Here is a 12517-nt window from a genome sequence, read left to right on the forward strand (position 1 = left end):
AGTTGTATCAGAAACATAACCTCAACCTCAAATGTAACTTCTTGCCAGTTCATTGTACTGCCCATTTGCAGAATGTGGTTAATTGAGAGTTAGTCTGATGGTATTATGGTGTGAACATTCTCTCTAGAAGGTAGATGGGATGGAAAGGGGATCAGATTAAACATGATGGGAATCATTTGGTTGGAGCAGTGGCCAATGGGATGGAAGATATCAACAAGGGCCAAACTGGGCATTGTCATGGAGCTGGTCTGCAGACATTGTGCTGGAAGTGACTGAAGGTCAGAAGGTCAGCTTGGGGCTCAAGGGGACACCATGTTTGTTAGGGAGAGAAAAGTTCATCCTACCCAATTTCTGACTGCATGGACTCATTGCTTCCTGTGCAGAGTTTTTCGTCGATGGTCTGGGCATGCTCCACGTTGGCTCTTGCAGTGACATCAAAGTTGACCATGCTTCCAAAATCGTGATGCCTTGGACAAAGCAAACCAAGAATGACAAAATGTACAAAGAATCACGTTATGGCTGGAATACGGGAGAGCATGGCCAGACACAAGAGAAACAGCTGTACTTCAAGAACCGGCTTAAGTGCATCAAGAGCAGCTAATGTGACTTCAGGTCTTCCGTTTGGTGGGGAAGGGAAGTGCCTCAGTGTTTTATCACTAATTCCCATCTCTTCCCACAGACACACGGCAGCTCACCCACATTACCATTATCAAGCATAGCCCTTGTGAACAAAGTAGATGCTACTGAGGACACAGAGTGCAACCTCACCTGCCTCAGGGCCTCTTCCAGTCCTATAAAACCTGCAACTGCAGATAGGTGACTAGAAGAAAACATCTTTACATGGAATTTCAAAGAATGTGCAGTGAAGGATCAGAAGCTGGTGGATGACTCCTGGTGCTCATACTCCACGCTATACCCCTTCTACTGTAACCCTTTTGATCACTTTCTGTTCCTATTCCCCTTTTTCTCTTTCACAATCTTCCTTTCAAATGTACCCCATTTGTTGCAGCCACTCACTGCACCCAGCAACCTCTTTGTGGGATGTTATTGAATGCAAACACACCACTCTCACTGGCGCTCCCCTTGTGCTTCGTTGAATATGCCCGCCACTGGATTAGTTACGCACGCTTCACCTTCCATAAACCATATTGACTCTGCTCAATCCAGTTATCATTTTCTAAGTATTTTGATATCAGTAATATTTTTAATGGAGACACAAGAAGTTGCAGAGGATTGATGACCCAGGCTAATTGGGGACATGAGGTGTGAGGAATATGCAAAATGGCTTCAAGGGGCTATATCCAGTTCCTTTTGGCTACACGAGGAAATCTGCAGGTGCTGGAAATTCAAGCAACACACACAAAATGCTGGTGGAACACAGCAGGCCAGGCAGCATCTATAGGGAGAAGTACAGTTGATGTTTCGGGTCGAGACCCTTCATCAGGACTAACGGAGAAAAGATCCCAGCTATGCCTGGCTTTTTGTTGGCTTTGTGGAACAGCCCATGTTCCAAGCCTACAGGGGTATCCGTCCCCCACTTTTCCTTCGCTACATCGATGACTGCATTGGCGCTGCCTCCTGCACGTATGCTGAGCTCATTGACTTCATCAACTTTGCCTCCAACTCCCACCCTGCCCTCAAATTTACCTGGTCCGTTTCTGACACCTCCCTCCCCTTCCTTGATCCCTCTGTCTCTATCTCTGGAGACAGCCTATCTACTGATGTCTGCTATAAGCCCACGGACTCTCAGAGCTAACTGGACTATTCCTCTTCCCACTCTGTCTCTTGCAAAAATGCCATCCCCTTCTTGCAATTCCTCCATCTCCGCTGCATCTGCTCTCAGGATGAGGCTTTTCATTCCAGGACGAAGGAGATGTCTTCCTTTTTTAAACAAAGGGGCTTCCCTTCGTCCACCATCAACTCTGCTCTCAAACGCATCTCTCCCATTTCCCGCACATCTGCCCTCACCCCATCCTCCTGCCACCCTATTAGGGATAGGGTTCCTCTTGTCCTCACCTACCACCCCACCAGCCTCCGTGTCCAACATATAATTCTCCGTAACTTCTGCCACCTCCAATGGGATCCCACTACCAAGAACATCTTTCCTTCTGCCCCCCCTCCACTTTCTGTTTTCCACAGGGATCACTCCCTATGTGACTCCCTTGTCCACTCGTCCCCCCCTCCCTTCCCACCGATCTCCCTCCTGGCACTTATCCTTGTAAGCAGAACAAGTGCTACACCTGCCCTTACACTTCCTCCCTCACCACCATTCAGGGCCCCAGACAGTCCTTCCAGGTGAGGCGACACTTCACCTGTGAGTCGGCTGGTGTGGTATACTGTGTTGGGTGCTCCTGGTGCGGCCTTTTATATATTGGTGAGACCCGACACAGACTGGGAGACTGTTTCGCTGAACACCTACGCTCGGTCCGCCAGAGAAAGCAGGATCTCCCAGTGGCCACACATTTTAATTCCACGTCCCATTCCCATTCTGATATGTCTATCCATGGCCTCCTCTACTGTCAAGATGAAGCCACACTCAGGTTGGAGGAACAACACCTTATATACCGGCTGGGTAGCCTCCAACCTGATGGCATGAACATTGATTTCTCTAACTTCCGTTAATGCTCCTCCTCCCCTATTTATTTATTTATTTATTTATTTATTTATTTATTTATTTTTATTTCATATATATATTTTTTTCCTCTCTCTCTTTTCCCCTCTCACAATAACTCCTTGCCCATTCTCCATCTTCCTCTGGTGCTCCCCTCTCCCTTTCTTTCTTCCAAGGCCTACCATCCTATGATTCTTCCCCCTTCTCTAGCCTTGTATCCCTTTTGCCAATCAACTTCCCAGCTCTAGGCTTCATCCCTCCCCCTCCTGTCTTCTCCTATCAATTCGGGTCTCCCCCTTTCAAATCTCTTACTATCTCCTTTTTTTGTTAGTCCTGATGAATGGTCTCAACCCAAAACGTTGACTGTGCTTCTCCCTATAGATGCTGCCTGACCTGCTGCGTTCCACCAGCATTTTGTGTGTGTTCCTTTTGGCTACATTTCTGTTTTAGTGTATACCTTGCAGTTCCAACACCAAGTACTGGTGTAACATCTCAATTGTGCTGTATAACTTAGCTCTGTGAATAATGGCACTGTGGTTCTAAGTACAAAATGCACAGCTGTGCCTTGGAAGCCATCTCAATGGCATAAGAATGGTGGCATAGTGGCGCAGCGGGTAGAGCTGTTGCCTCACAATGCCAGAGACCTGGGTCCAAATCCGACCTGTGCTGTCTGTGTGGAGTTTGCAGGTTCTCCCTGTAACCAAATGGGTTTCCTCAAACATCCCAAAGGCATGCAGGTTGGCAGGTTAATTGAACATTGCAAATGTCCCCTAGTGAATACATGACTGGTAGAATATAGCTAGAGATGGGGGGGGAGGATAAAAGATGGGATCAGTGTAAATGGATAATTCATGGTCAGCACAGACTTGCTGGGCTGAAAGGCCTGTTTCTATACTCTATGCATTACAACAATGCAAAATGCTGGTTGTAGCAAGTGCCTTTGTTTTATTTTGCAAACACCTTTAGTTCAATTCAGTAGTCCAGAACCTAGAAATTTGTTAAGTTACAAAATAAAGCTAAGTCCACATTGCCTTACCAGAGGTAGAAGAAAACAGCAACCCACCATGACAATAATTGAACTTCGTATGAAGTGAGAGCCAGCATCTCATTTGAAAGCAGCACCTTGGACAGTACTACACTGGGTGTATCACCCTGCATTATATGTGGAAGTAAGGAACTGGATGTTCTCAGATATTGGCTTGGTTAAATAGCTAGCACTTGGGTTGTGATTCAGCTTCCGTCTGAGGAAGTGCTGTGGTCTGGGTGAAATAGAGGACTACAGCACAGAAACAGGCCTTTCAGTCCATCCAGTTGATACTAAACTTTCTGCCTAGTCCTATCAATCTGCAGCTGGATCATAGCCCTCCATACCCCTTCCATCCATGTGATTATCCAGATTTCTCTTAAATGTTGCAATTGAACCTGCATCCACCACTTCTACTTGTTCCACACTCTCACCATCTCTCAGTGAAGAATTTCCTCCTCAGGATTCCCTTAAATATTTCAGCTTTCACCCTTTACCTTTGACCTCTAATTCTAGTCTATCCCAGCAGTGGAAAAAGCCCGCTTGCAGTCTTCATAATAGCCCTCATAATATTGTATTCCTCTATCACATCTCCCCTCATTCTCCTACCAGCCAGGGAATAAAGTCCTAACCTATTCAATCTTTCCCTATAATTTAGGTCCTGGAGTCCCAACAGTATCCTTATAAAATTTTCTCTGCACTCTTTCATTCTTATTTATATCTTTCCTGTAGATAAGTGACCAGAATTATGTACAGTTTGTTTATTATGTTTGTCTTGAAACACAGAGAGAACATAAGATTGGGGGGAGATGCTTCATCTCCCTTTACTCTATTTGTTGCAATAGCCAAGATCTCCTGGTGGCCACCAATTTCAATTCGACTTCCCATTCCCATGCTGATATGCCAATCCCTGGCCTCATCTACTTCCACTCTGAGGCAATGCTCAGGTTGGAGGAGCAACACCTCATATTCCATTTGAGTAGCCTCCAACCTGATGGCATGAACATCGATTTCTCAAACTTCCGGTAATTCCTCCCCCCTTCTCTCCTTTACCATTCCCCATTCTGGTTACCTTCTCATCCCTTCTTCTCACCTGCCTATCACCTCTCCCCTAGTTTCTTCTTCTTCTTCTTCTTCTTCTTCTTCTTCTTCTTCTTCTTCTTCTTCAGCACTTTACCTCTTTCATCTATCCCCTTTCTTACATCATTCAGCTTCCCCCACCTACCCACCTTCCCCCTCACCTGGTCTCACCTACCAGCTTGTACTCCTTCCACTCCCCTCTCCTTCTTATCCTGCCTTCTTCCCCCTTCCTTTCCAATCCCGATTAAGGTTTTTGCCTGCAACATTGGGACTGTTTACTCCTCTCCATAGATGCTGCCTGACTTGCTGAGGTCCTCCAGCATTTTACTCAAGATTTCCAGCACCTGCAGAATCTCTTGCGTTTATAAGAGAGTAGGAGCAGGAACAGGCTAACTGACCCCCTCAAGCCTGCCCCAGTAATCAATATGAACATGGCCTCAATGCCCCTTGTGCAGCAAACCCTGCGAGCCCTCCTTTCCCTGAATATTTAAATATTACCTACCTCCACTTAAATATGCCTAATAAACTTGATGATAAATGAGAATGACAGGCACAATCCTGAGAGCTGATGTGATAGAGGGTTATAAAGCGATACTGTAAACGGATTGATGACAATGTATGATTGGTAACCGAATAATGGTGTTTAAATTATTAACACGGAAAACTTCACAAAATGAGGATATGTAAAAATTACCTGTGGGAAAATGTTCTTTGATTTGAAATGCAAAATTTTATATTGTAATATAAGTTCTTATTTTTAGCCTCTGATCAGTTCCTTTAGTAATAAGTTTTGTAGTGTTTACAATGACAAAGTTTATTGGTATAACACCTTTTATGCTGTAAAATGCCCCAAGTTGTTTTGTAATCCCAGTTTAGTTTTGAGGCGTCAGTTCAAACTGACATTTCAGATATTGTAAAGAGATTCTATCTTTAGACCTGGAGATTATGAAGATGGATGGGCTAGGTTTGATTTCCTGTGTAGCATAGGAAGCTGAGGGAGGACCAAATAGAGATCAAGATTATAAGGATCATAGTATGAAACTTTTCCCCATGCTGAGATAAGCCTAGAGGGCATACATTTAAGGTGAGGAGAAGGAGATTAGTGCGAGTCTGAAGGAGACTCAACCAGAGGGAGGGTGGAATGTGGACCACACTGTCTGAGGAGGTGCTCGAGGCAGAAACCCTCACAACTTTTAACACTATTGATCAGAGATAGTATCACGGCTGCAGAAAAGGAGGAAGACATGGAGGGATTGTCTACGGAGTCTCTGTGGGTGGAAGTTAGGAACAGGAAGGGGTCAACAACTCTACTGGGTGTTTTTTATAGATCACCCAATAGTAACAGGGACATCGAGGAGCAGATAGGGAGACAGATCCTGGAAAGGTGTAATAACAGGGTTGTCGTGGTGGGAGATTTTAATTTCCCAAATATCGATTGGTATGTCCCTAGAGTGAGGGGTTTAGATGGGGTGGAGTTTGCTAGGTGTGTTCAAGAAGGTTTCTTGACACAATATGTAGATAAGCCTACAAGAGGAGAGGCTGTACTTGATCTGGTATTGGGAAATGAACCTGGTCAGGTGTCAGATCTCTCAGTGGGAGAGCATTTTGGAGATAGTGATCACAATTCTATCTCCTTCACCGTAGCATTGGAGAGGGATAGGAACAGACAAGTTAGGAAAGTGTTTAATTGGAGTAAGGGGAAATATGGGGCTATCATATAGGGCTATCAGGATGAAGAGGTCAATACTCCCCAATGCCATTAGGCTTTACAATTCTACCTCCAGGACTTAAGAACTTTTTAAAAGCTATTAATGCTTTTTGAGACGGTGATTCAGATGCATATCATATTTTTTTTTACTGAGTTAAGTATTGTATGTAATTAGTTTTGCTACAGCAAGTGTATGGGACATTGGAAAAAAAAAGTTGAATTTCCCCATGGGGATGAATAAAGTATCTATCTATCTATCTATCTATCTATCTATCTATCAGGCAGGAACTTGTAAGCATAAATTGGGAACAGATGTTCTCAGGGAAATGTACAGAAAAAATGTGGCAAATGTTCAGGGGATATTTGCGTGGAGTTCTGCATAGGTACGTTCCAATGAGACAGGGAAAGGATGGTAGGGTACAGGAACCATGGTGTACAAAGGCTGTAATAAATCTAGTCAAGAAGAAAAGAAGAGCTTACGAAAGGTTCAAAACGCTAGGTAATGACAGAGATCTAGAAGATTATAAAGTTAGCAGGAAGGAGCTTAAGAAAGAAATTAGGAGAGCCAGAAGGGGCCATGAGAAGAACTTGGCAGACAGGATTAAGGAAAACCCCAAGGCATTCTACAAGTATGTGAAGATCAAGAGGATAAGATGTGAGAGAATAAGACCAATCAAGTGTGACAGTGGAAAAGTGTATATGGAACCGGAGAAGATAACAGAGGTACTAAATTAATACTTTGCTTCAGTACTCACTACAGAAAAGGATCTTGGCGATTGTAGGGATGACTCACAGCGGACTGAAAAGCTTGAGCATGTAGATATTAAGAAAGAGGATGTGCAGGAGCTTTTGGAAAGCATCAAGTCACCGGGACTAGACGAGATGTACCCCAGGCTACTGTGGGAGGCGAGGGAGGAGATTGCTGAGACTCTAGTGATCAATGGGGAACGGGAGAGGTTCCAGAGGATTGGAGAGTTATGGATGTTGCTCCATTATTCAGGAAAGGGAATAGAGATAGCTCAGGAAATTATAGACCAGTGAGTCTTACTTCAGTGGTTGGTAAGTTGATGGAGAAGATCCTGAGAGGCAGGATTGATGAACATTTAAAGAGGCATAATACAATCAGGAATAGTCAGCTTGGCTTTGTGAAAGGCAGGTCGTGCCTTGTGAGCCTGACTGAATTTTTTGAGGATGTGACTAAACACATTAATGAAGGTAGAGCAGTAGATGTAGTGTATATGGATTTCAGCAAGGCATTTGACAAGGTACCCCATACAAGGCTTATTGAGAAAGTAAGGAGGCATGGGATCCAAGGGGACATTGCTTTGTGGATCCAGAACTGGCTTGCCCACAGAAGGCAAGGAGTGGTTGTAGATGGGTCATATTCTGCATGGAGGTCGGTCACCAGTGGTGTGCCTCAGGGATCTGTTCTGGGACCCTTACTCTTCGTGATTTTTATAAATGACCTGGATGAAGAATTGGAGGGATGGGTTAGTAAATTTGCTGATGGCACAAAGGTTGGAGCTGTTGTGGATAGTGTGGAGGGCCATCAGAGGTTACCGCAGGACATTAATAGGATGCAAAACTGGCCTGAGAAGTGGCACATGGAGTTCAACCCAGATAAATGTGAGGTGGTTCATTTTGGTAGGTCAAATATGATGGCAGAATATAGTATTAATGGTAAGACTCTTGGCAGTGTGGAGGATCAGAGGGGTCTTGGGGTCTGAGTCCATAAGACACTCAAAGCTGCTGTGCAGGTTGACTCTGTGGTTAAGAAGGCATACGGTGCATTGGCCTTCATCAATTGTGGAATTGAGTTTAGGAGCCAAGAGGTGATGTTGCAGCTTTATAGGACACTGATCAGACCCCACTTGGAGTACTGTGCTCAGTTCTGGTCGCCTCACTACAGGAAGGATGTGAAAACCATAGAAAGGGTGCAGAGGAGATTTACAAGGATGTTGCCTGGATTGGGGAGCATGCCTTATGAGAATAGATTTTGGGTTCAACAGTGGCTGGATGGGAGATGCCAGAGAGTAGTGGTGGATAACTGTTTGTCAGGTTGGAGGCCGGTGACTAGTGGTGTGCCTCAGGGATCTGTACTGGGTCCAATGTTGTTTGTCATATACATTAATGATCTGGATGATGGGGTGGTAAATTGGATTAGTAAGTATGCAGATGATACTAAGGTAGGTGGCGTTGTGGATAATGAAGTAGGTTTTCAAAGTTTGCAGAGAGATTTAGGCCAGTTAGAAGAGTGGGCTGAGCAATGGCAGATGGAGTTTAATGCTGAGAAGTGTGAGGTGCTACATTTTGGAAGGAATAATCCAAATAGGACATACATGGTAAATGGTAGGGCATTGAGCAATGCAGTAGAACAGAGTGATCTAGGAATAATGGTGCATAGTTCCCTGAAGGTGGAATCTCATGTGGATAGGGTGGTGAAGAAAGCTTTTGGTATCCTGGCCTTTATAAATCAGAGCATTGAGTATAGGTGTTGGGATGTTATGCTAAAATTGTACACGGCATTGGTGAGGCCAAATTTGTAGCATTATGTACAGTTCTGGTCACCGAATTATAGGAAAGATGTCAACAAAATAGAGAGAGTACAGAGGAGATTTACTAGAATGTTACCTGGGTTTCAGCACCTAAGTTACAGGGAAAGATTGAACAAGTTAGGTCTTTATTCTTTGGAGCGTAGAAGGTTGAGGGGGGACTTGATAGAGGTATTTAAAATTATGAGGGGGATAGACAGAGTTGACGTGGATAGGCTTTTTCCATTGAGAGTAGGGGAGATTCAAACAAGAGGACATGAGTTGAGAATTAAGGGGCAAAAGTTTAGGGGTAACATGAGGGGAACTTCTTTACTCCGAGAGTGGTAGTTGTGTGGAACGAGCTTCCAGTAGAAGTGGTAGAGGCAGGTTTGATTTTGTCATTTAAAGTAAAATTGGATAGGTATATGGACAGGAAAGGAATGGAGGGTTATGGGCTGAGTGCGGGCCAGTGGGACTAGGTGAGAGTAAGCGTTTGGCACGGACTAGAAGGGCCGAGATGGCCTGTTTCCGTGCTGTAATTGTTATATGGTTATATAATAGGTTGAGTGAACTTGGCCTTTTCTCCTTGGAGCGACGGAGGATGAGAGGTGACCTGATGGAGGTGTATAAGATGATGAGAGGCATTGATCGTGTGGATAGTCAGAGGCTTTTTCCCAGGGCTGAAATGACTAGCATAAGAGGGAGTAGTTTTAAGGTGCTGGGGAGTAGGTACAGAGGGGGTGTCAGGGGTAAGTTTTTTACTCAGAGAGTGTTGAGTGTATGGAATGGGCTGCCGGCGGTGATGGTGGAGGTGGATACGATAGGGTCTTTTAAGAGAGTCCTGGATAGGTACATGGAGCTCAGAAAAATAGAGGGCTAAGGGTAATCATAGGTAATTTCTCAGGTAAGGACATGTTCGGCACAGCTTTGTGGGCTGAAGGACCTGTGTTGTGCTGTAGGTTTTCTATGTTTCTAACTATCAAGATGAGCACTTGAATCACCAAGGCAGAGAGGGCTACGGACCAAGTGCTGGGCAATGGGATTGGTCTAGATGGGTACTTGATGGCCAACGTGGACATGATGGGCTAAATGGCCTGTTTCTGTATTGTCTGGCTCGGTAGCTGTCACCAGGGTAACAACCATTTTTCTGTCAGTGGTGGATGGAAATTATCTTTGCCAGTTTAGTTTTGGGGACCTGATTATCACCAAAAGGGCCAGCATTCATTACCCATCCCTAATTGCCCCTGGAGAAAGTGGGGGTGGGCTGCCTTCTTGAACCCATGCATTCCTTCGGGTACTCCTGCAGAAGGATCTCGGCCCAAAACGTCGACTGCTTATTAATTTTCATAGATGCTACCTGACCTGCTGAGTTCCCCCAGAATTTTGTGTGTTGCTCCCACAGAACAGTGGGGGAGGGAGCTCCACTCCACTATGTTCGAGTAGTGGGGCAGCCTGCACACTATTTTGGACTCTTCAATTGTATTATACCTTGGAGGGAAGGGAGCTTGGGGCTTGGGGAAGGCAACCTAGAACAGGGGGAGGGTAATTATGGGATAAAGGAAGGAAGAGGAAAGCGAGCAGGGGGCAGTCAGCGTTTCCCTGTGACCTTTCTGTGTCCACCAGGACCACAAGGCAGCTGTTAAAACACCAAGAACAGTGATTGAGGAGTGTCTTGCGAGAAGTCTGTTTTCAGCTTGACATCATTTTTAACAATTGCGAAATGAGTCAGAGCCCTGGCAAAGGCTTCTGACACTTCCAACACTAGAGAATGAACATTAACTCTGGATGAAAAGCTGAAGTATAGTGTTGAGAAGAACCACAGATATTTAATCCTAGGCATGTTTATATTTCAGGGTGGAGCCAACTTAAAATCAATGAAAAATTATTTTTGAAAAACTACCTTAATCACTCACTTTGAGACTACATCCTTGAAACTGCTGGGAGCAACATTAAGCAACACTGGATAATGGGCTTTAATAGACATGTTAATAGCATACATGAATATGAGACAAAAGGGTAGCCATGGGACACTGCAAAACATGCTAGATACCTTGCATTCATAATTACTATTATTAGTGGAGACACAAGAGACTACAGATGGTGGAATCTGGAACAACAATCTGCTGGAGGAATTTAATGATAGAGGAACTCCATTATTAGTAGGTTAGCTTAACAGACATAACTCATACATAACCAAGTTTTATACACATTCTTTTTATTTACATTCTTTTCTCCCTTAGAAAATGTCCTAATGAAAGGGAAGAAAAACTTAAGACACTCCCAAACGGTAAGAAATGATAAGACGTGTAGCCACCCCACAATTTTCCAAAAGCAAATCCACTCAAAAAGTCTACAGGATGGGAAACTGTCTGGTCTCTGCAGAGTGACCCTGTGTAACTGGCACAAAGTGAATGAATCCAGCACCACCCACCCCCTCTCCCCTGTCTGTGAGGAACCCCCGCCCCACGGCTCCCACATCAGCCACCTCAGAACATGTAATAACCTTCAGTGCGATAACAGAGGGAGATGTGCTGTTCATCTGCATGCAGCCATATTTCTCCAACATCGCCCCCTGCTGGTGAGCCAGTTCTACACCGACCCAAGAAGGACAGACATAATGAATCGTACTACTGACTGCACTAGTGCAAGGGTGACGTACTGTAGTGTCAACTGGACAGGTGAGTGAGTGCATGAACCATGGAACCAGTACCCAGGCATACTGTGTGTGCTATAGGGTTCCACTGAGCTGCAGATGGGCACTGGACCCTGAAGGAAAATTGTGCAATTCATGAAAATAACTGGTTTTCTTCGACAAAATCTTTTTCACAGCAGGGCATTTACATTGCGTGCAGAAATATGGTATTTTCGGCCTTTTCCCAAATCTCTTGGGAATCTCTTCCCAACCATGCCCTTTTCTGACAAAGAAAAATTGCCAAACTACATACTGTAAATGATCCTCATCATCAAACTCAATCACCTCCATCACAGGCGTAACCATACCCTCCATCAAGTGGTGATGCCTCAGGAAGGCAACGTCCATCATGAAGGGCCCTCACCACCTGGAACATGCCCTCTTCTCATTACTACCAAAAATGTAAGGGAGCCTGAAGACCCACGCTCAAGGTTTTAGGACAGCTTCTTCCCTTCTGCCATCAGATTTCTGAGTGGTCGATGAACCCATGAACTATTCCTCTTTTATTATTTACTATTCATTTATTGTAACTTTATTGGTGATTGTTATGCCTGCACTGAACTGCTGCCCCAGAACAACAAATTTCACGACATATGTCAGTGACAATAAACCTGATTCTGATCCCCCATTCCATCTATTCCATACCCTTACAATAGCAACATCCTTTCCATACCATGGCGACCTGAACCATCCACCAGATCTTGGGTGTGACCTTTATGACTTGGCAGGATCACCTCACTAATTCACCTCGACTCACACTGTGCATCCCAGTGCTGAGTTGATTCCTTACTCACTTCCAGCCTGCACCATCGAAAGGGTTTCAGCTTATTGTCAACAACCCCCACCCCGCCCAACTGCTCCATCCACTCCC

General features: G+C 44.7%; 2 protein-coding genes across 4 annotated transcripts in view; one reads left to right on the forward strand and one right to left on the reverse strand.

Annotated features, from left to right (window-relative positions):
• Nucleotides 1-6664, forward strand: part of LOC140741214 (beta-1,4 N-acetylgalactosaminyltransferase 1-like) — a 63621-nt gene extending 56957 nt beyond the window's left edge. For all 3 annotated transcript variants that reach the window (XM_073071151.1, XM_073071153.1, XM_073071152.1), the window contains exon 12: nucleotides 384-6664. In XM_073071151.1, the coding sequence (XP_072927252.1) occupies nucleotides 384-601 (218 nt within the window). In that variant the 3' untranslated portion in view covers nucleotides 602-6664. The remainder of the gene's footprint in view (nucleotides 1-383) is intronic.
• slc26a10 (solute carrier family 26 member 10) overlaps nucleotides 347-12517 on the reverse strand; it is a 100123-nt gene continuing 87952 nt past the window's right edge. Inside the window, exon 18 of the mRNA XM_073071150.1 lies at nucleotides 347-467. Within this exon, the coding sequence (XP_072927251.1) occupies nucleotides 435-467 (33 nt within the window). The 3' untranslated portion in view covers nucleotides 347-434. The remainder of the gene's footprint in view (nucleotides 468-12517) is intronic.

Source organism: Hemitrygon akajei, chromosome 18 (genome assembly GCF_048418815.1).
Source record: "Hemitrygon akajei chromosome 18, sHemAka1.3, whole genome shotgun sequence".
Lineage (NCBI taxonomy): Eukaryota > Metazoa > Chordata > Chondrichthyes > Myliobatiformes > Dasyatidae > Hemitrygon > Hemitrygon akajei.